At 50.0% G+C, this 25197-nt stretch overlaps 1 protein-coding gene across 1 annotated transcript in view; it reads left to right on the top strand.

The window, feature by feature from the left end:
* The first annotated feature begins 1626 nt into the window (after positions 1–1626).
* Positions 1627–25197, top strand: part of LOC108865277 (flocculation protein FLO11-like) — a 46112-nt gene continuing 22541 nt past the window's right edge. Inside the window, exon 1 of the mRNA XM_018642161.2 lies at positions 1627–1687. Coding sequence (XP_018497677.2) covers positions 1627–1687 — 61 coding nt within the window. The remainder of the gene's footprint in view (positions 1688–25197) is intronic.

The following is a 25197-nucleotide window of genomic DNA, read 5'->3' as shown; positions in this document are numbered from 1 at the left end:
GAGACTTTCGGTGAGGTCATCTGATGACGAGCTGATTTTTCGATTCCCGGGTCGACCAATATCATCAGAATACCAGGCGTTAAAGTGCTTAAGTCAGTGCCTCAGCAACGGAACGATACTCCCACGAGATCCCCTTCGGCAAGGACGAATCCTCGCTGCGATGAGCCCAGGCCCGAATCCAGCGCTGCGGCGGGAATTCTGACATTATCTTGGATCGGAAGTTTCGGAAAGCTGCGTCAATTCGGATCAATGATTTGTGTACGCGAAATGTAGCGGAGCAGAAATGAAGTAGGTATTGAAAGCCACTCTAAAGCCCGTATTCATTTTGCCTAGTGAGCCTATTCATCCTATCCGTCTCGTCCGACTTTCCTGTATGGAATGATTCTCGACACATCATCAGCGCTGCCTCATGTTTCGTCCTGCAAGATGATATCCCGGATGGAACAGCTGGTGCGAGGAATGAAGTGACCACGGCGCTTTCGCCACGTCTATCGAGGGCGGAAAGAATCGCAAGTTGGGAAGGCTGTGGTCTTCAAGAGTTGCGGCCAAGATTTGATTCTGTAACGTCACGGATGCAATTCGAAATTCCCGTCGCGCCACCCTTTCGGATTCGATTCTCCAGACGAATATCATCGCAGTGGGGACAGATCGTCGAGAACCTGCGGGGGTTAGAACGCAGGTCTTGTGCTAAAGCTCTTCGATCGACGCATCAATGGGGCTCCCAATACCAATGAAACGAAGAGGGGAGACAGTGCAGGAAAAATGCTTCGGAGAAGTCCACCGAATCCGCACCCAGAGGGTGCGGCGCCAGGGGCACGTACCCCTGCTGCCCATCCCTCTCTATTCACGCCTTTGGGTACTGGTCTGGGAATAGGAGTCAGGAGAAGCATTCTCCGGTACTCTCCTGCAAGAAGAAACTATTCTTGGCTCGTTTCAACGCCACGTCTTTTACTCGCAAGCGCGATATCCCCCCGAGGCCCACCCATCCATTTTTTGGAGGACTACGAGCATCTCGCCATCCCATGAGAATGCTGGAGATCAGAAACTTTGGTGTTCCTCTATTGAGGAAGATTTAAAGCAACGAATTCAGTCGATGTCCACGAGCTTCGCGAAAACAAGTCTTGCCGCGATAAATGATGCTTCGAGTTTCTCTGGTCAATTGACCATAAGTCAATTTTGGTGAAGAGTCGCCAGTACGTGGAATTGCCTTCTTGGCTCTTATTCAAATTTGCTTCGACTTCAACGAGAAACCTAGACCGGCGGGGGAACAAGTGTGCGTGTGTGAACGATCGTCGAAAGAGCCTTCTAGCAGAAACAGTGACGGCGGAGGCGACGGCGGCAGATCTGCTGGCAATGTATCTTTCTTGTGTGGTGTGAGGTCTTGTGTCTTGCCACAAGCCCTCACCGTCGCTTTCGCTAGCGCGCAGTCCGACGAAACTTCAGCTCTGCAACGAAAAGCAACAAAAACGGTTCAAGTGGCGAAGTCGGTTTTCTCGTTCGCTGAGTTCAGTGTTTTCAGCCGAGTTGGATTGCTTCTCTCTCAACATACTTTCGAAACGGTGACATTGCGGAACAATCGTTCTTCACCGCATCTTCGCGTAGGTGATTTACGCACTCGAGTCCCAGATGGCTTTTAAAGCCATAGTTGCGCTTGCGTGCGCGCTGGCGATCATGGGCACAAATAAAGGTGTGTTTACGGTGCATGGAGTGAAGAATGTAGGCAGTTCAGCCCGGCAATATTTGCCGTCCTCCACGGAGAATATCGGAGACTTCTCGCTGCGGCTTTTGTCGACGATGGTGTTGTTAGTTTTGTTGGACGCAGTCTTTCGGACTCTGCGCTCCACTCATCCAGAGGAGTAACAGACGGAGCATTGCGTAAGTCAAGGCGGAATTCTGCTCCATACATGTACATGTTCCTCTCTCGAACGGAGTACAGCATAAGGGAGCATGCTCCATTTTTGATGGAATGCTGGGAATGCCGGACAAAGCGAATATCGCGCAATGTCCACTCATATCTCAAATGCTCTACGTCAGAACTCTGACTTACGTCGCGTTGCCCATCGGGCCTGTCGGAGACTGAGACCAGTGTTCATCGTCATCTGCTGAACGAATCTCTGCGTCGCAACAGTTTCCGAAACGAAAATCGTGACGTACGACGACAACTCAAATATGCGCCTCGCTTACGATGTGCTCGTCGATACCAAAAAGGAATATCACTGACATAAGAGCGGCGGTATCCATGGAAAGGACGACCTGCTCTTATCGAGGGTATTTCGGGAAACCCAAGCGCAGGACGATAAGGCTCGCAAAATGAGAACGAGGACGGGGATCGGCGAATTCTAACTGTTGTTGAGGTTTCGAGAATTTAGCCCCCAATGCAACTCTTACCACAATGTCTGTAACCTTGACACGAAGGTCCGTCGGGAAGGCGTTTCTAGTCGCCGAGCTCAAACTATTGTTGAAAACAGAAAAACAAGCACGGTGCTCGGACAGAGCGAAACTGTTGGACACCGAAAACGAAGCGGGTTCTGATGCCGGACACACGGAAAAACTCGGTAATGATCCATAATTTCCGTCGAAGGTCTGCGGGAAATTTTGAGAGTCAATCCACGTGCCTCTCGAATTCACGAAAATTCACGGCAGTGATCAATGCGAACCCCGGCTGATGCATCGAAATTATTCGGGAGAAGACCGACGGATCGGCGCGTCTGCTCCAAATCAGAGCTCAGTCTTCGCAATGTTGGTTGCTCGTTTGTTGGGCTCTTTTGCCATTGGAATTTGGTTTTTGCGCTGACCAGAAACCAACGGGCGCTTTCTTGCTCTAGAATCTGCGAGGACTGGCTAGAGCTCATTGCTTAGAGCATAGCGCTCTACCTCAGAGCGATTTTGAAGTGAAAGCCCGCAACTCATGCGGAATGATTCTCGGCTCCATCGGGATGGCATTCTGGATGAGTTTTCTGAATGCTGGCGGCTCAGTGACCGTTCTCCTCCTGAATCGAGAGCCTCCTGACCCTCATCGCAGAGTCTCGGAGTATCTGTGATATGGAGGTCTCTCCGGGCACTCCCACAGCAGACGCATCAGTGTTTCGTCAAGTCATTCTAATCCGAATCCTTGTGTCTGCTCAGGGATCCATATATCATTTCTCAGGCCCAGCGGTGTTGAATAATCACTTCTGGGTGATGAACCCTCGTTCATCACATTGATTCACACATCATGACACGTAAGTGAATCGCAGAAATCGATGGCTGGGGTTCGATGGCTCGTGCAGTCGAATCACACCGCAAAATTCACGGAATCTGGCTGCAGGCTCCGCGGGAAGTCTTTGCTGGACGAGCTCCGCTCGGAGTTCAAGATAAGACATTCGAATTTGATATCACTCCTCCGCCTGACCCCGCCGTGGCTGGGAAGCAGAGAGTTTTGCGAAAATGCGTTAGACCAGCCAACCCTCAAGCCCGGAGGTACCGTTGACGCTGGAACCAAAATCACGAGATAATGCCGATCAGCCAACGGTGACCGTTGTCTCGTTGAAGGTATCGGCGGTCTTTTCGAACTGACCAGCATCGGTTTCGGAGAGCTCAGAAGAAAAAAAATCCATTATCTCCCATTTTTACTTGGCCAGCAGGGATAATATTCTTACGCGGAGCTGCTCACTGCCGAGCCCCGATTGGTTGCAGTCTGCAGCGGATACGGCGCAGAGCCGAGAGCTCTCAATCGCAATATTCCCGCTATGGTGAAAGCTCTCGACTTCTACTGCCGAGTCGGTGAACCTTGCGGAACGATCCAGAATTTCGAGAGAGCAGTATTCGAAATTTCGGTGATTTTCGGCGAAAGTCGTCGCGCATTTGCGAACATCGTGAAAGCGAACTTTTCCAGCTATGGAAATGGACGGACACAGAGAGCGAATTCGGATTTGGCCTTCGACCTTCGAAGCATCCGTTTCAAACACATTCGCTCTGGTGGTATTGAATAATGATATTTTGATGTCAGTTATGCAAGTTCAAGCAGTCGCTCCTCATAACTGATGCGAATTCAGCACTCCATGCCGTTCGCGTCATTTCTTCTCCCTGCGGTGATACTTTGCAAAAGTTCACCTGGACCCATCGGGCTCCGGCTGATTCGGTGCAATTCTTCTCTTTTGCTTGAGTTGGATGCTTTCGGTCTGCCGGACCTATTTCTCTTTCGAACCATCTAATCCAATGACACCGTCTTCTCCAAGCAGCGCATCTGCAGCCTCAGGAAGATTTCTTTTCTCATTCTTTGCTCAAGCTTCTGTCTTGGTTCCGGCATTTTTTTAAAAGCTTGGCCGTCGCTTCTGTACAAAGTTTCACTTACCAATTCACTTTCTGGACACAATGATTCAGCGCAGACAGCTATCCGGCAGCCCAACTGAAAAATGGAGGAGCGGAGCCGCGGATGAAGAAGCCCCGGAAGAGCTTCGGTGTATGTGGGGAAACTACCAAAAAAAAACGAAATCACGGAACGCCCAATGAAGGTCTTTTCTGTTCGCTGCGGGATCGATGGGGGCCGGCTTCCCCGTGATCTGCTCAGTCGTCGCGGTCGTTTAAGTGTTTCGCTTCTTGTTCAAAGTACTACCCTATGCGAATACTTAACCATCGACCACGGTATCCAACACCGTCGCAGGCGAAGCTCGTAAACTACTCGGGCGAAGATTCACTTAATGAAATGTCGTCAATTTACCTTCTGATTTACGACACACACCGAGCCGTTTTTCCCTCTTCGATTGACGCTCCTCGCGTTTCCTCTTCAGCTCGTGTGTAATCTTATTTTAATTTATTCGAACTTACTCTATAACTAATCTATCCCTGTCACTTTAGTCCCTCATTTCGCCGTCGGGACGTCTCCTCCTTCCGCGATAAGGCACCGGGTAGCTCTTCCGGTGACCGCTGCCGCATGCATATACTCATGAAGTAATTCTACACACAAAGCTCCGACAGGACTGGGCTGCCCGTATGTCGACTGTACAGCTGGAGGGATTCCATGAGTCAACGAGAAGCAGACGGACCATTGACTGGCTCACTGTAATTGTAATTAGTCACATGCCCTTTCGTATGCCTCATGACATTACCGTCTTCTCATTTTTCCATCTTGGCCCGCTAGATTTCGTCCAATAGTCACAACTACGATCGCTGGTGCTGGCAGGAAGGGAAGCGACTCCTCGCTATCCCATAAAGTTCCGCAGATGTCGGAGCCGATGCTCGCACCGATGTCCACACCGACGCTTCCTCCGCCGGAGGGAGGCGACGCGGCGTCGCTTTATTAGCATGGCAATTGGAGGTACTACGTAACGCAGTGTCTCGCTTCCGTTCCGGTGGCTCCCTGCGCGCTTTTCCGATGAATCCGGCTCGGTGTGAGGTGGAAATATTTTAGGGGAAATCACCGAAAACGCACAGCGTGCGGGTTTTTTCAAGCTTGGCTTTCAAAAATAGAAAGCCTGGCCTGCTGACTGTCCGCTCGCGCATCTTGAGGAAGGAATGCAGCTCCGTAGGAGAAAATCTGGGCCAACGCTAGGCGGCGAGCAGTGACGACACTTTGTTCGTCGCATCCGTTTGCCTATCCATCCATCTGCCCATTCATGTGGTGAGCCGTGTGACCAAACATGCGGCATTTCGTATTTTAACGTACACTTTATAACGAGCGGCCACGATTCGAAAAAGCTGCTGGCGCCACCGACGTCACAATTTCATCGCTTGCTCCAGGCTGTGGTTTAAGATCCGCCGACGACGGCGCGGCATCTAGAGAACACTACAACAAGTATTACAGTCGTCGTCGCCGCCGCCGCCGCCGTCGTCGTCTTTATGCCCATCATAAGTGATAGTTGCAGCGGGCAAAGCATCGCCGGAACTCATTACAAAACGTAATTAGAGCTCCCAATGCGTTCGTTAGCTTGATTTATCCTCCCGGCGGACCACAGGGAACACAGACGAGCTTCTGTTGAGGGAAAAATCAAACTGTATCAGTTTCTCGTAGCGCTCGACACTTTCACCGCTCGGACCAGTTTCCGTATAATCGAGTCTAGTGATAATATTTCACTCAAATTATAAGTTTTGCTTGATGAGGAAACACCGGAATGCTTCGCAGTCTATGCGACTGCGAGGCCGATGTGACGCTGACGACGAGCATTGTGCGCTTCTCCATTATATTGACGATATCAGGAACTCACTGATAAATGAAATGAGTAGAATTCCCGTTCGATTTTTTCCTGAAGCTCTGACAAATCTTTGATAGAATTAAGTATCGGTGTTTCGATGGATGTGAGCGAATCTTGCTTAGAGTTAAGCTCTCGCCGATCGCGGCTCATTCGGGAGACTGAGTCAGAGAAGGCATCTATCGGCAACGTAACCGAAGATACGCGGGGTCTGAATGGAGCCGTTCTTTCGATTCGATGAGCGAAAGCTTCGAAGTCTCCGACTAGCGTATATCTGTCGCAATCTGATGCGGATTCTTTCTGACTAACTGTAGGCGCATAACGCAAAGCGTTGGGACAACATAGGTTGCGTAGAGAAAAACGGTACATTCGCGGTGCGCAATCAGAGATGATTATTTGGCCTTCGAACAAACCAGATAAGCTGATAGTTACTGTTCTTCGTGGCGGAAATGCAAAGCCTGATGCGGGCTATAAAGCGTGCCTGAACGAACTCATCGTTTTCTGTATTCGCTCTGTCGAAGATTTCCGAGCGAATCCTGGGAGGGAGATCCTTCGGCTCGCTTCCGGTTTTCCTAAGTGCGAGTCGATAGGAAGCTCTCCGAAAGCTAGAATGCCGACTGCGTCGCTTGAGAACATTGGTGGGGACGAGTCAAACGAATTCCACTTCCCCCTGGAGAACCCTTCAAGCCGTCCTGAGTCCTTGGCATTCCTGAATGTGACATAGGAAGCGACCGCAGTTGAGTGTTTCGACAAACTGTGTTTTGTTGAGGGGCGGCGAGACTACCAACGACTGGCTCTGGCAAGACGTTCAATCCACTCGTCAGACGGACGGACTGACCGAATGTTGATCCGTCTGTCTGTTCGTCTGTCCGTTCCTCGGTCTATCTATCTGACTGACTATCAGCTTGTCGAGCATAGCGCAGCGGAAGGAACGCGGACGTATGTCAACGCAGGGCGGATCGGATTCGGTCATTTTCCCTCCGAAGCGTTTTCTACATTCCATCAGCGGCCAAACGGGATTTGCTCCGATTGTCGGGGTAGGACACAAAAAAAGACGAGGATCGGCGCTCTCTCGCCGGAATTTCGTACAGTCAGCTCGGATCTGGCTGAGGACGCTCTCAATAGGACGATGCTCACTGATTTGGGCTCGTTGAGAGAATGTCAACCGCAGAAGAGACTGATCCCGTCGTGGGGGATTTCTGGTCGTTCTCAATCATGAGTTTGGCCAGCCATGGATTTCATTTCCGCTTATATTTTACTCGATCTGGAATACTCCATGATTATTACGAGGCTGAGGCTGCGATCGATTGGTTCTTTCCATATTTCAGGTGGAATATTCAGACTGAAGATGAAGTCTTTTCGAGCCCTGTTGGCGTTTAGTGCGCGTCCGATGCTCTAGACTTCTAGCTCGATCGGTGATCATGATCATAATTCCGCATCGTTGCATTTCCATTCGCTTTCCAGTTCCGTAATGACGATGATCCATTAGGATTCCCAAAAGTCGTTCAACTCTCCTCCGATCGGCTCGCATTACTAAATGGGCACCCCTGCGCCCCATCGAGCCCGAAAGATGGCGACGTCGGTGATTCCCAAGGATCGGAAAACGCGCTGCCGAGCTCGCAGGGGTTAACCCGTGTGATCCTTGAGAGAATCTATGTTTATTCGAGGGCTTGCGAGGCTTATCCTTAGCTTGTCGTATTGAAATCGAATCCCCGAGTCAAGTTCAATCTTGTGAAGTGTGTCGATCGACCTCTAGGCTCCCCAATGCCTGAGCCTTCCGTCCCGCTCATCCGAACCGAGCATTCGATTCTCTGCTATCTCGACGCTAATGGAGCCGAACAGCCGTCCACGCGGGACTTCGCAGATCTGAGACGGACCCTCTCTTCTAGATCGGGCATCGTGTGGCAATAATGAGGATTTCCATACAAATGTATGATAGACTGAATGAATGTTGGGATAGGAATGCTCATTGGAGAATTGAAATGCGATCAAGCGACCATCAGCCCCGCCGAAATCTAGATATCCCGAGGGACTCCTCGCTTTATGAATGGTTGGCACCCAGGGCAATATGCGGAATTCGACTGCAAGAAGATTCGACCCCTGGCTATATCAGAGCTCAGAGCCAATCAGGCAAGCAGTCGGTCGATCAGCTGGCCTACCCAAGACGACAAGCGACCCGCCGCGCCGCCAGCCCTTGGTCAACAACCCGACTCAGACGACGAAACCCCGTCGTGTTACGTGTATGTGATGTCCGGTTGCGTCCAGTCAACTTGTCCATTGATCTAAGAACGGGTACACCACTCATTAATCCATCAACCCCGTTATATAACGGAGCTGCTCCTTTGCCCCGATGCCGGCGGTAGTTTACTCTTGCACCTCACAAAATAACTGTTTGGAATGAATTTTTCAAGGGGTGTTAGCGAAAATCGTGGAAGATGAACCGGGAGCCCCTGCGGCGGAAGATAATCGCGCTTGGGAGACCGGAAGAGATCCTAATCGTCGTGGACACTACAAAAAGATTGAGTCCTGAATCGGAGGGACAATCCGTCTGAGTTGGGGAGGCTTGTGAGCTCCGGGAAGGTTTCTCATCCTCTCAGTTCGTTTTCCGTAATTTTTCGAGTTGAGGAACCGGCCACGGAAGCATTGACTCGTTGAACTTCGGATGGGGAGCTACGTCAATCTTTCCCGTTTCGAAATGAGAGCTCAAGCGATCGGAAGATGCGCATCGTTTAATCCTCGTTTCTCCACTCAGTCAGCCAAGACTTAGTCTATCGCTCACCCACTCGCATCTCCGGGGCTTTACGACTTCTTTTCTGCCGGAGTCAACCTTGTCTTGACTTCTTCACTGAGGAAGCGATTCGCCATGCGAGCGGAAAACCGACAGCCTTAACATCCTCCCGCGGTGTCATGGGCGAAGTTGACATGAGACACGATCAATGGATCCTCGCAAGATCGCTAACGGAGGGAGTACGCCTTCTACGCTATCGATTCCCATCGAATCGGGAGAGCTAATTGCCTGGAAGTTTAACGAATTGTACGTCCTCACTAGATAGATTGTCCGCTAGGTGATACTCGAGAATCCGAAAATTTAAACGCCATCCATGAAGGAAAAAATTGGAGAGTTTGGCGTGAGTTTCGGTTCCATTGCGGGCTGGATACTTTCTGGACCGTGTTTTCTTCGTTCTCCGCGCACCACGAAGCTCTGTGATCGCGAGTCGTGAAGCTCTCGAATTACTTCCGGATTGCATTGTGCGATCATCAAATTCACATTATGCAATACACTTTGCCGATACATGGCTAGGGTGAAGACGATTTTCTTGCTGAGTTCTCCACATACGGTCGTTCTCGAGTCCGACATTATATACCTACATATATATCTCAGAAGTGTTCGCGACTTGCGGCTTGAATGATTTTTTCCCCGTGCGAATGAATTCTCTCGGATGGCCCTCGCTTATCATCACCTGAATTCGGTGCGATTGCGAACATTTATTTTTCTTTCGAAAGCGGTTCCAACACACCACTTACTTTTACTCCTTAGTGCGTTTGCGGTGGAGGTCGGTGAAGTTTTTCGCATTGTTTGCAAAACAAGCGAGTGATTAGTTGTTTACGATAATCTTCGGGAAAAGCGATTCAAATGCAACACCACATAAGGACAGGCTTCTGAGCAAAAATCGAGCTCTTCCATGAAGGTTCCTGAACTTCCTCCTAAGCAACTGCCGGGACGGTTTGCCAATCCGAAACGAAGACGTGAGGCAATTTCATGGAATTCGGGTGTCGTTTTAGTTTGAAGGCTCCGTCTTGATTTGACGGAATCTGCCTGAAATATAGCTGTCAGCTCGCCTCCATACGGGATTCCGAGCAGCCTCGTCCCGCACATAAGTCACATCTTTCTCATAGAAGAAACAATTACCGCCAATGTGGACTTTTTCGTGGCTGCGGAACTGACACGGGCGGCACGTCTTCTGAGGAAGAACACAAGGAATCGAATATCTGAATTAGTTCCCGAATATTGCTTTCCGCGACTTATCCCAGAGTCATCGGCTAGCTTTCGAGAACCTCAGCTACGGGAGCGCATTTCCTTTTTCCTGGAGCTTGCTATACATACATAGACGTGTTACGCGGTCTTCTGCGACTTCGGCTGCGGACTCCTTCTCTCAGTGATCCGGAGCATCGTATGCTGAGTCGTCCGTCGCTACACAAATCATCCATCAGCTGCAATCGACGGTGATACCAAAGAAGAGTAATCTGCTTTGTTTCTAGAAAGCCTGTTTGTTTCCCGTCGGAAATGTGGGCTCCCGTTTTTTTTCTCTTCACGATTCAGGTCCCCCATCGTGTATTTCGGACTGCTAGAATGAATGTCAGAGCGGTGCTTCCGGAAATCGAGCTCGACCCACGAGACAAGAATGCTCAGAGAATGGGGGAACAGAAGGAAGTTCGAAAGATTTCTGACGGCGAATGCATGGAAGATTTGGCAACGAAGAGCTCCATGGCAGACACAAAATGTGTTCTCGGGATTTCCGAACCTTATGAAATCTGCAGAAGAAACCGGCAGAACACTCCCATTACAAGTCGTCGCCGTGGTTACGCAAGGCATGAATCTGTCGCCGACGGGTGCGGATCCAAGAAGTCCGTCGATGATGATAAGGAAGAAATTATCCGTAACATTCGCGTAACGTCTGGCTATTCAATCCCTCATCGAACCGACCATGTTGTCTGGCCCCTTCTCATCCACAACCTGAATGTTTCCTGTTGAGAGCAATCTTCGCTGAACAACTAGGTATACCGTCGATGCCCGGACCATCCAACAGAGCCGTGTTTATAATCATCATCATCATCGCTATTAAATTCGAAGCCAGAATCTACACCCTCCTCCCTGGTCCTCAAGATGATCTGGTCGGAATATCGAATCAGACTTTGGGATCCCACGTTCAAGCCGAGAAAATAGCTCATTTGATGCCAGATTCGGGCCGAAGTCGGCTTTTTCCCGGGCGAATCGACTCGAAGACATGGGAGTAGTGAACATTTTCCCCTGCGGGTAGCTTAAGTGCGGAATTGAGGTTTTCGTTCCGCAGCGTACTATAATCCGGAACCGTAATTCCTGTGGATTTCCTAGGGCCTAATTGCTCGCTTGAGGCGCGCTTCTGTGCGGGGAGCCGCGCAAACACGCGGCTTAGGAGGACACGAGGGGCTTGAATGCTTCTGTTCGCCGCTGCTCGGGAGAAAAGTTCTCCGAACAATGAGTTGGCACCATCAAACGGGTACACGCGTGCAGCATTGCGCTCAGCACAGTTCTCGGTGAATGACCAAGTCTGGAGCCCTTAATTCAAAACAGTCATTGCTAACGGATACATGGGAAGACTTCTCACGTTACTGACATGCGATGCTTATCGAGAACGAGGCATATAATTAGGAGAAGCGTCGTTGCATGACGGGGTGTGAGATACATTCCTTCGAACCTATCAGCCGAAAGCGCTTAAGCTTGTTAAGACATCGAGTTTTCGTACCTAAATCCCGAGAAAGAAAGGGAAGGAGCCGCTCAGTCTTGTCTCGTGCGAAGTCGAAAGTCATCCGACAGTCCTACGAATCGATTTCCCGGCTACCGGAACAGACAATCGAAAAGATTGAGGAACTGAGGCAGTTGTTTCTTCTCAGAACTGTTCGACGGAGTGAAATAAGGCGATCGAGTTCGGCGGTGACAAATATTTCGAAGCGGGGTCCTCGAATTGAATAAATTTGAACGAAGCTGACGGAAAGGTGTCGAGGTCGCGGAGGTTCGACGGGTAGAATGGAAATTTTACACGATTGAAGAAAATCCATTACTTTGTTCCCAACGCCAAGTTGTTGCTGCCGCCTTGACTCAGAGCTTTAGAGTGGCCGACTTTCGACTGACTAGTCGCAATCGCTAAAGTATTTTTCTCCTTATTTGCCGTTCGTTCTTCCAACTACCGTTCGGGCTTGTGGGAGCTGTACCGCTGGCGGGTATTATTGGAAGGCAGGGGTCCCGGGTAGGGGGAGCAAAATTGACTGTCTGGTGGAAACTTATTGGAAAACCGCTGCGCTAGCAATTTTATGAAATAGGAGCTGTCGCATAGGAATTGAACTCTGCCCAGGGTCGAGTGCGCAGCCGTCTGCGATGCTTCCGTCCGAGGCCTGAAATCACGCGAACGAAGAGATTCGGGTGTATTCCGCGGATCCGTGGATGAGACTGAACCTGTCGCAACTCACATTTCCAGGGTTTCATACTTTGATGATAATAATCCCCTGAGGATTGATCACTGCTAAGACGATTCCTCGGAGGTTTGAAATATATCCGAGGCTTTCGAGGAGTTCTTGAAAAGTGAAATATTATTGGTCTTGAGCCTCGTGTGTCAATGTGTTTATAGAAGTCTGAAAAATGCTAGAAGTGTTTAGATCATCTGGCCTATCTGAAATGACAAGCAAAAGATACGTGCGTATCATTTCAAGACAGGTCGCAAGGACGCTGCTGGAGGCGGGCGCCGGCGTGGTACAACTCTTGCTGGCGGCAAAACTTGCAGGTCCCGGCCTTGATGCATCCGGGTACATGTGCTTCCTGGGGCCATTCCCACCAACAATATCTAGACGGTGATGCTGGGTCCCTCATTTGTACGTAGTGCGTGCGGTCGGTCCGGCCCGGGAGCTATTTCGGGCACTCGCCAGATCGGTCGAATACGTTCGAGACTGAAAGCTCCAGAACCTTCAGATTCCGTACCTCTCTTTTCGGATCTGGAATTTTTTCCGTACCTCGAATATTCGCTCTCTCGAGAGCATCAGGGACGATGTTCTTGGAACTTGAAGACCATGATTATGGTCAGGGGATGTGGAAGGCATGTGTCCCGATGTCCGGCGCGCCAGAGTCCTCTTATCCCCCAAGCAGCCCCTCCGATCATTCGCAACGTCTCTTTTGGCAAGATCGCTATCGGCAAGCTCATACGGCGACCGATTCATCGAACGATGGACCCATTGGGAGAACAAGCGATCAATGATGCCGCTCCCGACGACGACGACGACTTGCCGGACGACAAGAGATTTCGTCATGACATTTCGCAAGACTTATCTAATGTTCGTTCGGTGACAGACCTGACCGGATGCTTCGTCGTTCGCTTGCATGTTAAGATCACAAGCCCAATCAAAAGCAATAAACAATATCTTGCTCAATGCCTAACGTTCCCTACTTTCCTTTTCACCCTATTGATACAGCAATCATTGTTCAATAGATGCGGAATGTCTCCTTGTACAGTCCCAGGGCGCAGGAGGCTCAGGGAGACCCACTACTTCAAGTTGTCTCATTCCTTGCCGTGCAGGGACGAATAAGTAGCCCGTCCGAGAAATTCGACTCACGGGCCTTGATGGGGGTACAATGACCCTCTCGAGATCCCCCGGGCTCAATATCAAATCCTGTAGACTTCATTTCATCATGGCTGAGAATTCGCGCAATCGGTCAATATGCGTGAGGTCGGCGGCAGTCTATACATATTGTGCCTCGAAAGCTTCCTAGCCATCGGATGGTCAGGCTCGCTCCCGCCAAACCCTCTCGAGGAATGTTATCTTGGCCGAGCGCACCTCGTAGCATCCTCTCATGGTCGCTCCGAGTTATTTTATTCCTCTCCGTGGGGGAGCGCTGAAGAACCATCATCGTCTGAAATCAAAAAATTCACCGTCCAATCGGTGTCTCGAGCGAAAAAGCGCGCCTATATGCAGCTGACCGGCAGTCGGTAGCTACCCAAGTGATCGCTCTTCTCACCTCGCATATTTTCCCTCAATCCGTTGGTGGAATTCAGACAAGATCGTTAACGGATTAGAGAATAAAAAATAAAAATCCACAACAACATAATTTCTGTGCCACTTCCGTCATCAAAACTTGACGCAATCCTCTCTCAGCCAACGCTCCGGATACTCCGATGGGTGGAGATACACTCCCCGTCTTTCAGAATTCCGGAGGAGTAATTCACGGAATCTTAACTAATTCTGCTTGTCTTCGGTTTCAGGTGAGCTTCTGTTGCCTTAATCGCGATTGTCCCAGCGTCTGTTTCTTTGGAGGGAAACAGAGCAGTAAACGAGTCTAAGAGGTTTTTCAGCGTCGACGGAATTATCCGCTATCGCACTCCAGACGTTTGCCAATTGGCACTCCCACAGCTAGAACATTCGCCAAGCCCAGGAAGTTGTTGAGCCCGTGAATTTTGAAATGCTCTCAAACAAAGCACGTCAGCTCACGGGAAGGTGGTCAATTATTTCTCATTGCCGATATTCGATTCCGACTGCGGAAGCACTTCAGCAAAGTTTTGAACGAGCAAAAAATTACGACTGACGTCGTAGGAGTTGATTGAGCTGCAGTCACCCGAGAACTTTCTCCAAAAACCTCTCGGGATAGAAAGTCGAGCGGAATCGTCGACAAGGAAAAGTCGGCGTTCTGAGAACCGACAATGACTCGCATACAGACTTCGCCAAAATCGATTACGGTGCCGCGAATCGAAAAGACTCACATAGAAAAACGGATCGGATCGAAGAGGTAGTCGCGCTAAACAAACCAACGAGAAAACGACATAGATTCCCGCTATTCAAGAACGCCGCAGAGCCTATGATCTTTTTCTGCCACTGATGCGTCGCGCACGCGTTGAGATTTCCAGACCTCTGGTCGCTCACGCGGGAGAAGATTCAGAGATTCGAGTAAGGAAAGGTGTTTTCTGCCCAGGAGCATAGTGGGAATCGGAATGTACGAATGTGGGCTACGGTCATTTCCGTGAATAAGACCACTTTGAGTGATGAGGGGGAGAGGGGCACAATTGACATTATTCATTGTTTCCTTTTTCATTTTTCAAGAACTTTGAATTCCCTCTCGACACTTCCTTCTTCGGAGGCAAGTGTCCCGGATTCGTCATGGTCACGTTTGCAGGGGAGCATTTGAACGGAACGCATGGATTTGCCGCACGTTCTTGGAAAGCGTTTGCACAAAACCAACGTCTCGAGTGACTGACGTCCAGCGCGGAATGCAGATCCAATTCGATCTGAAGTCAGCTGCCCCTCTCGTCCCGGCCGCTGATCGCTTCATTTATCCCTTGACGCGGAGCGTCTCAGTCAGATCAGATGCCTGCGTCAGTCCAATCGGTCGTAAAACTCGAGAATCATTTTTCCGAGGCTCTTCCTAGTCGCTGATCCTCATAACGGTTGAGGATTATGTATTACTTGCGACGCTTGAATCGATCATAAATACATCTTCTCGCACACCTTCCATACCGCTGCTTTTCCTTGGCTCCGCTGATTCCCTACTGGAAATAGAATTACGATGCCGAAGTCCAACAGACGCTCGCCGTCAAGGGATGGTCAATGGAAGTATCCACCACGCAGTACTTGCGCGATCACGATCGAAGCAGGCTAGGGTGCTTTCGATGATGCATCGCGAGCGGACCCATTCCCCCTGATGTGAGCAAATGAGTTGTTGAATTTGATAATTGAGCATCATCATCATCCCCATTATCCACGTAAGAGTCGGTCGAAATGCTCAGATGTCCGCTTGATTCAGCGGGATGGGAGCCACGGAAATGCGGAGAAAAATCATTGAAACCTTCACCTTTCGATCGGAAAATCGTCCGCGGTTCTACCCCCGAGACGGGCTATTTCATACAAAGCCTAACTTAATCAATGAGAAATGATGAATCATCTTTATCGCGTTGCCTCATACGGAGACGAAGTATATTTGGATGAATGTCAGATCGCTCAGTCCCTTTTTTTCTAATTGACGAAACACGTTGTAGGAGGCAAGGACGTCGCCGCTGCCTCGTTGCCGTCGGCGCAAAGTCAACGTCCGTCGGTCTCGAGTGGGAGATGGGTGGTGGATCCTTCTCGGCGATCTGCACTTCTGCCGCGGCTATTGATCAAGCGGAGACCTCTCCGAGTTGTTGCTGGACCTTCAGGAAAAGCGCCCGTCTCTTGAAGAAGCTTCGATCAAGAGACATCCGCTCCTCCGCTTGATCAACACGCGGCATATCTAAATGATGCGACGGAAATATTCAGAGGGAACTCCTCTTTCCGACGTAGGGGTTCATTAGCTGATGCGCGGTAAACCATGTGCGACCCCAGCAGAGCCTAACGCGAAATGTTTTGTAGAAGGAATATTATGCTTCGCTGCTTGGCTTCCCGACCCGATCCGATGTCGGGCGGCCATCTCAGGGGCGGCTCGGGTGCCAGCTCCTGCACGCAATTTGGTTTGCAAGTTTCCACGCTCGCGCCAATCTCACCGTCGCGAGCGGATGTCAGAGGCGATCAGTTATCACGATCCTATGACCTTCTCACCAATCAGGCTCTAGACTGAACGTTGGTCTCCCTGATCTCGATGGAGATACCTACGCACAAGGCGGCACATGGTGCCGCCAGCCCCGCTTTGCTCCGGATTGAGCTCCATGTGATTCTCACATTTGATCGGAACAGATCCTGGTCTCCGACCAGTAGATCGCCGCTGCCACATTTGGCGGCATTGCTCATATCATATAATAGCACCTACTCGGCTTTCTTCCAGGCAGCCTGAATGATGATGACCACCAAATTTTCAATCCCAACGACTCGGAGAATTTTATTTTATAATTATATTTTATTTTGCTCATTTGAGAAAAATTAAGTTCGTCGGTATGATGATGCTCTGACGCGAATGTGGTGATCGCCACCGCGTCTCGTTCCGTCGCTCTCTGGAAGTCTCACAAGACGATCGGTCGATTCGATTTGGATTATGCTGGCTTGTCATGTTCTGCGGGCCTTTTCTGGAAGACGGGCAGAATTCACGCTTCTGATTCCACAGTTTCAATAAACCAGATGTAGAATGATCTCACCACGGTATTTCGCAAATTAACGCGAAAAGCTCGCGGGCATAGATTCTCTAGGACTCGGTGGTAAGATTGTAACTTGCAATCATTTCCTTCCTTCGTTCGCTTCAGGATGGCGATCAGATCCTGGAGATTTTTCGATGAGGCTGGAAGTACGAATCGCAGTCGACCAGAGAAACTGAACTTCTCTATGTGCGGTCAGACAGGCTGGACAGAAAGGCGTCGAGGCTGATGCGAGACAGTTGACATTTTGCAGTTGAAAGTCGAGCCAGAGCAAGCAAGCAAGCGGAAGTCAGAACAAGGCAACGTCGTTCTAGTGACCGATGACGTGTCCACAGTTTGGAAGACAGAAACGGTGTCTCACACCGCGGAGATGAGGCGTTTTACCACGAGGGCTCCGGAATGCTTCAGAGAAATTGGCCAGCCCTTATTATTAGGTATCTCTTGAACTATGTGAAGTTCAAATGTGAGATTCAGCGTGCTCTTGACAGTTCGTAGAGGAATCGATGGTTGGAAGGGATTTGGCTTAAAATAGACAGTCGGAATGTGCACAAAAAGGATGTCTTTCCAAAATTGTCCTGAGGGGTCGATTTCGCTATATTGTTAATCGAGTCTCTGCATTAATAAGCCTCTGTGTGGTTGATAGACCAGAACTACACAACTGATGGAGCAGACAGGATTCGGAGCTGGTCTGATCCGAGCTCATGTAGTGGCACATGTTTTCGAGAAACAATGCGGCTAGACATCCGATGACCCACGGAACTCCAATAGACGAGCTTTGACTGTATTGAGGGCGTGAAGGCAGCTGACGCCGTAGCTCTTTTCCGGCTTCGATATGGGGCGGATGGTTGATCAAATCATAATTCTTGTTGGCGTTGTCTCCCCATCTACCTCCAATCTTGACACCGAAATCTGCTGCGTGTGCGTATTGAAGGGTGCAAATCGATCACGACTCACTGTGGGACTGACAGTATTTGCTTCGTACGGCCGATGAAGCGAGAGCCTTAGACTCCGGATGAACTCTGCGGACATTCCCGGAGTCCTGCCCTACCGGATTTGAGAGGAGAATTCTCTCTAATTCCTCCCAATCCGTTAGATTCCGAGCCCACGCCGCTATTCCCAGGATGAGGAGACCTCAGGGCATCAACAGATGCGGTACAACAAGAGCTTCGAAAATACAATTCCTCCTTGCCCGACCCGCTTCTCGAGGGGGACTCAGCTGCCGTTTGACAAAAGAGGAATCAGCCGAACGAAGCGAAATTCTGATGGCTCGGAGAACGGTCTAGTTGGCAAGGGAAGAAGCGAATTTGCTCCTGGCGACAGCGATGAGCGGCGCGGTCGATGTTGACGAGAGAAGGTCGTCCCCGGGCTGATTTGTCGGAATAAGTTCTCTCAAGAGGGTCGATAGTTTTCACGAAATTCGCCTCACGCGGTGTTTCGACACTATCCGAAGCGAGCTTATTCTACTCATGGAAAGCTGCCGGAAGGAAGTCGTGTCTTATCAGCCCATCACTGGAGCCCTCTCGCTTCCATATCTCAATTAAGCCGACGATTCACGTCGACTCTGAAATGTCGCAGGGAACCAAAACGGCTGTTGACTATTCGTTGTAGATAGAGCGCAACTCAGCTGAGAATCTTCGGGCGATCCGATGTCGCTGATCGGACCGAGCAAGGAGCGTTAGCGAAACGACATCAGCGATAGCAGACGGATCGATCCACACAATTCAGGCGCTTAGAGCGTCGGTGTCAGTTGTTGGTTCATACCGTTTGACCCCTGTTGGTTTGTCGGCAGTTATCAGGGTCTTTAGTTTTATTCTCTCTTCCTCGTTAGTGATTCCCTTTGCTTCTCGCTCTTTGCTTACTAAGAGCGCGAATGAGCCGTCAGCAGCGGGCGAGTAATGATAGGATTCATATTATTATACATTCGCCCCCGAACGAGAGGAGGTTCAAGGAATAACTCTCTTCCTCCGAGAGAAAAACGGAATTTTCGATTAAGGGTCGAGAAAACGAGAATCTAGCTTCTTATACCTCCTGAATGAACAATGCCATTCCAAACAAGAGATGTGGGATTGGTGTTGTTTGAATGGCGAACGCTTATACCCTCTCATCCTGCGCCCTGTTTGCGAGAAGATCGCTCTGTCCGGCTGATGTTCAGTCGACAACTCAGACCTGGAGTTCGCCGGAATTTGCAGAAAACTCGAGCCCCGGATTGGAGGTGAAATCGTGGGAAAAAGAGCGCTCCTTGACGGAGCAATATCCATAGAAAACCACACACTGATTCAAGAAAAATCGATCGCAGTCGTTGCCACGCAGCCTGATTTTGGCCGACTGAATCTTGGGATGCGTTTGCAATCTGGAACAGGACTTCGAAATCTCCATCAGAACGTTCACTTTAGTTTGAATAATCGAATCCGAAGGCGTGTGATTCGAGGCTCCACAAATCTCAGGAAAAGTGCTCAAGTCGAGGAATCCGAGAGTTTCGTGTTAAGAGTCATTCATTTATTCTGAAGCGCTGATCTTCCAAGAGCGTGTGAATGCCAACAGCGAATAGGAATGGAAACCAAATGTCCTTCCATACCTCACTTTGACCGTTCGCTAGTGAAATACTTCATTCTCCTAATGCGGACTCGCGGCTTCCAAATTTCTGTTCAACAGAAGACAATCGGTCGACGCCGACCAGCTGAACGGATGGGGAGGCACTCGAGCGGGCGTTTGGTTTAGCAGGCGGCCGAGGGTCGAGTCAACGCTGTGACAAATCTTCGAATCCACCGAAACGGTCAAGTGTCCAGCATGAAGGCCCAACCCACGAATTTCACTTCGTGGATATTTATGAGATGTTGAAGCCCTCGAAAGAAACCATTTCCATGTCGCTAACAGGAGCAACAGCATTCTGGGTGATTCTTCGCGCATCACGCGAGGAGTCCCGAGAAAAAGAAAATAACGTATTTGGCAAAATTCGTGGTCATTTCGAGTCGGCGAGCTGAACGCGTATCGAGGTTGTGAATGAGTCGTCGAGATTCGGAGAATGCAGTTTTTTCAATTCATGTCCTCTTTCACAGGTGAGTTGGACGGACCTGACCTGCGTACTCCCGAAACTGCGGGTGCGGAGAACATCTCAACGAGGCTGGGTGGAAGTATCAGGCTAGGATAATGATATAACATCAGCGATGTAACGAGCACTCACGGCGATTAGTCTGGAGAAAGTGTTTCCGCGTCCGTCGGGCGATCTTATCGGGCCATGCATCAGCGCCGTGATCTTCTTTGATCGTCGGTGATCCCGGCGTCTGAACCGTGGATATATCAGTCCTCTTGATTTCCGTTGACACAAGAAAAATTATCCCGGACCCACAACCGATCGAATATCGCTCTTTCGGTATCCTGACTTCTCGCAGAATGCATGCCTTTTTTTCTGGATCGCCGTCCCTCCGAGTATCACCGACTAGGATGATGAATACGATAATCGATCGAGGAGATTCTCATTAATCTTGTCTGCGCTCTTCACTCATTTTGAATATCTGAAGCATCTTTCGCACTTGGTGTCCCCCGCCGCGAACGCTGCGTCATGTTATTCTGTGGCGCTTACATCAGCTCATGCAGGCAATCATTCCTCGACTGCTTTTGATGGGTCCAACAATCGATAGATTTATCTACCGCTTGATGGATCGCCACTTAACAAGAGATTCGCATACGACGGAGCGGAAGTTGTTTCATTGTTTATAAACATTGCAAAAACCCAGCGGTACGGGTGAAGTCTGTCTCCTCCCGAATGACGATCGGATTTCTGATAGAAAGCGTGTCGGCGAGTCCTGATTAATGAGCTATGCGGCGAGAGCGAAACTCGAGCATGTGATGATACAATGTTTCAAAAGGCGCCGTGTCGGACCCGTCAGGTTCCTTTAGATACCGGAATGTCCGTTTATTGATGAAGAAGAGTTGTTTAGGACATTAGCGAGAGACGATTATTCGGTACAATACGATGTTTCTCCGTGACGCCGGCATGAGAGAAGTAGTCGCTCGGTCTTATTTTTTTCCGTTTTCCGCCATAGGGCAACAAAACATGCGTTCGGGAATTCGCAAAGCTGTCCAGTCGGAAAGACCGGTAGCGGTATATGGAACGGCACCGGCGTCGTGGACGAAGCGTTTTACGTGTCGAGGTGATCATGAATCAACGAATAATGCAAATTCCACGTCACCGATGTTGCCGTGCCCAAATCGGAAGCGTCACCATCGCTCAGATGTGTTGCTTCATAAGGAGCAAAAGTGCTCATATCCGGTAGCGCGGTATATGCATGGCGAGACGTCGAATCGCCGCCTGCTTCTTCGGAAATCAACTCCGAATCGGCTCCTGAAATCAGCACTGGAATTTTTTCCTGAGCTTGCTCGAATAATATAGCTACGCACATGGCTGAGATCTGAGATGTTCAAGTTTCGCCCCCAATGATGAATTGGAATCAGAAAAAATGAAAAACGGATGATTTGAGTGAGAATTCTATCCGTTTCTGGAGCGGAAACGGAATCACCGGATCCCGTCTGTGGACTCCGTACCCCTTCTTTCTCATCCATCGAGCAGTGCTAGATTCAGACTGACGGTACTCCGCGACTGCTCACCCATTCCCTCAGCGCCTCACCGAACGTTTCCGATTCCAATGTTAGTGGGGCTGTTTTGCATATTGCGGACATCACGAGCCCATGCCGCGCCGGACGTCGTGCCGGCGAAGTTATGGCGTGCGATATTCGAAATGGTCGTCTTCGCAAGCCGTGGGCAAACAGCGGACCCAGCCACCGAACAGTTCGCTACTCTCGTGAATGATCCGCCGCTCATTACCGGACGTGGAAAAGGGTAATTTCTCTAATTTCCCATCCCGGTAATGCTGGAAACTGCTGCTACTGACGAGTTCGGTAGTGAACCGAATGCGTCGAAGATCGACTGAGTCGTCATCATCATCCCGCGGACCGGGATCGCGAGTTCTGTGATCGACCATGTATGATAGTTGAGGTACGTAATCGGTCGTCAAGAACGGAATAATTCCGGAGAGAGCCGAAGTCCCCGACCAGCTCCGTGTTTCCGATAATCGCACGCGGTCACGGCTTGATATGAGATCAGTCATGAGGTTCGAGTTGTCAGTCTACCACTCGATTTTGACCCCCGCTTCGTTCCGTTCGGGGAGCCTATGCTCACAGAAGCACTAAGCTTCGCATGCTCCGCGAGCACGGAATCGTGGCGTATGAGACGTGCTCCGCCCGTTGGAAATACAGGGGGAATGTCTCACCTCGGGGGATTTTTCATAGGAATTCTCATATGGGTCAGGGGAATCGTTGAATCCTATTCTCTATGTCGAGGAGTCTCTCGCAAAACATCGGGGTTTCGTCTCTCACGAAATATGGGAGATTGGACATCTATCCGGGCAGAAATCTCCCGATGCGCCGCCCGAGGTCTCATACGCCTGGATGCACCGTACAGCCTTCGCTCAGCGTGGCGAGTTCCGCCGGATGTCTTTTCAATGTACCTAATGATTTATCACGACGAGGGTCGTATCATTTGAAAGGAGCAGCAAGCGCCTCGATTCGGATTCTTTTATCGCGAGCTACTAAAAATAGAAACCATCGAATACGATTGTTTCACGAGCTATTATTATCGTCTTCGCTGTAATCATCATCGTCAGACAACGCGATTGTTACGCCAACGGTCAAGGATCACGAGGATAGGTGTGGTTAGACTCGTTTTTCTCGTTTGTCGCTCGCTCGATTCCTTCTCCGTCGCTTAGTTCGGATAGCGGCAGGTACTACGCGGTCGCGATTCAGGTTCAAAGGTGCCCCGATGCAAGAACACGAAAGAAATGGAACGCTCCAACCACGAATCGGATTGCTCGTTACACAAACGTTCTTGATTGAACATACTCGCTCAAGTGAAGTCGAGTGAAGTTGCGAATAGTCCCGTCCACTCCTGATCCTGATCGGAGTGACGTCACACTGCTCACTAGGCTCCGTCGATTATCGACTTGATCGCAAAAAGTCAAACCACTCCTAGCAATTTCGACGACGGGAGCGGATTCCGAGCGCGCTGTAGCGCCTTTCGACGAGGCTCTCGGGGTCCGACCCCAAAACTCGGCCGAAAGCGAAGAGCGAGGTCGGAGGAACTCATGGCTGAGTCTCCTCCGTCCTCGGTTCATTGGATCTCAATTCGGAGAGGCTCGCACATCGAGGATTTGGAAATTGCTATACCAATACAGAGACCGAGAATGTTCAGAAATTCGGAAATGGAGAACGAGGGGATTCAATTCTCCTTGCCGGGAGATGTCGAAGCGTCTCCTCTGAGAGCTCTCCACCTCTAAGGGAACGCCTGGGCCTAGACTCTGGGACTCAGCTCGGGGCATTCCACGAGTTTAGCGTAGCGTAGATATCCCGCTTGAATGTGGATGAAATATGGACGAGTATGCGATTCCGAGATTTCCTTCGGTCGATTGCTCATGCTTCTTCCTCGGTTTGGAAATAAACGCTGACCCTTCGGTGGTCGCTCGTGTGGTCCGACAGGCCGTTTATTCCTCCGTTTTGTGGAAACAAAGGAAGGCGGAAGCTCCCTCGCGTTCCTCATTCTTCTCTCTTTCTCTGGATACCCGCACAATACGGTGCGCATGAGCGAACGATGCGCTGGACTACGATGGTTTGTTTTTCGTCATTGTCTCTTCCGAATGACGAAACCCTCTGTCTCTTTGCTCTTTCGCGCTTCTGTTCTGCTGATGAGACGCATCTGTGGCCCGAAGGTGAGGCGGGACGCGCTGGGACAAGGTTCATCAAAAGTCGAAACTATCTGATGAACGAATTAGCTAGCACGTAATTCAAGGGCCAAGGCCGATAGTTTGAGACTCGCCTGCATCTGACAGACCCCAGCCGGCATAAGATTCACTGAATAATGCTGCATTTGCAAGCTACAATTTTCTCCTCACATAACTGACGCTTCTCGAAAGAGTCATACGGCTGGTCTACGTAACGATGACTTTCACGTAACGCGACGCTTCTCACCAAGCGGCTGGCGAACACCGAGCAGCTGTGAAACTTCGGGATCGCCCATTCGGCTCAGAAAACAGAGCTCTGCATGAATGATAACTTTTCTCATAGTTTTCTCAATCGGACCGCGCGATATTCGAACTTCTTGAGCTCTATCCCTCTGTGTCGAACGAATTATTCTTCTCCAGAATTGAGTCGCTGCAAGATTCCGATGACGGTGCCAAATGGAGTCCTGAATCGAGCCCTGGGAAATCGCGACTCGATGAGTGGTTATCATTCTATTCCTGACGTCCGCCTTTATTCCTATCATTGAATTTCCATGAATTTCCCATCGGTAAAAGCGTCGTCTCCAGAGGCCCCCCGACTGAGTTTTCTTGGTGCGAGATTCCAGAGCGCAATCAGAAGTTCGTCCCGATCTGTTTGTCTCGATTATAGTCTTGATGATAATCTTCGAACGTCCAATCTCGAAGTGCGCTCCCCCTACCCTGCGGGAACGGACAACGCCTCGATTATCTACGGCGCTCTTCGAGACAGCTAGTATCATAAAACAACAGTATAGGTTCACAATCTGCGGAGTTTTTGGCAGCACTAAGCAACTGATATCACGAATATCAATTGTTCTCTCGGAATTTAACTGCACCGGAACGGTGCCAGACCTTTGACTGAGGAATTCGAAGCGTCGGAGCGGTACCAAGGAGTTATATTCGAGGCTTCCGTCAAGCTGAGTGACATTCTCGCTCAGAACCCTCGCCGATGCTGACGGCAAGATGCTTTTCCCGTTCGAGGAGCTTAAGAAAAAAGAAAGGATTGAAGATATATTCGGGTTCACTTGACGTTTTTGGAAAAGTGAGGCCATCCGAAAAGCGCACGCGTCATTCTTCACAGAAAGCTGGCGATCTTCCGAGCCGATAGGGTCAATTACCATTCAAAACGATTGAAGATTCGTCGGCTCCCCAGAACTTCCAAGAGATTCACAGAAGATCGGAATAAGCTTTCGATCGCGATGTCTCTCATTTTTTTTTCTCAAATCCATGCTGAGAACTTCGCGGAATGAGCTCCTGCCTTGATCTGGCCGACCGACCGACTGACTGACTGATGGACGGATTGACAGGATGTGGATAGAAAAGCGCATCCTTAGCTTAGTAAGACGCTGCTTGAATTCGGAAGGGGCGTCGGGTGTCATCTTGACCTTC

Source organism: Galendromus occidentalis, unplaced genomic scaffold (assembly GCF_000255335.2).
Source record: "Galendromus occidentalis unplaced genomic scaffold, Mocc_1.1 scf7180000076574, whole genome shotgun sequence".
Taxonomy (NCBI): domain Eukaryota; kingdom Metazoa; phylum Arthropoda; class Arachnida; order Mesostigmata; family Phytoseiidae; genus Galendromus; species Galendromus occidentalis.
This window is presented reverse-complemented; position numbering and strand designations above follow the sequence as displayed.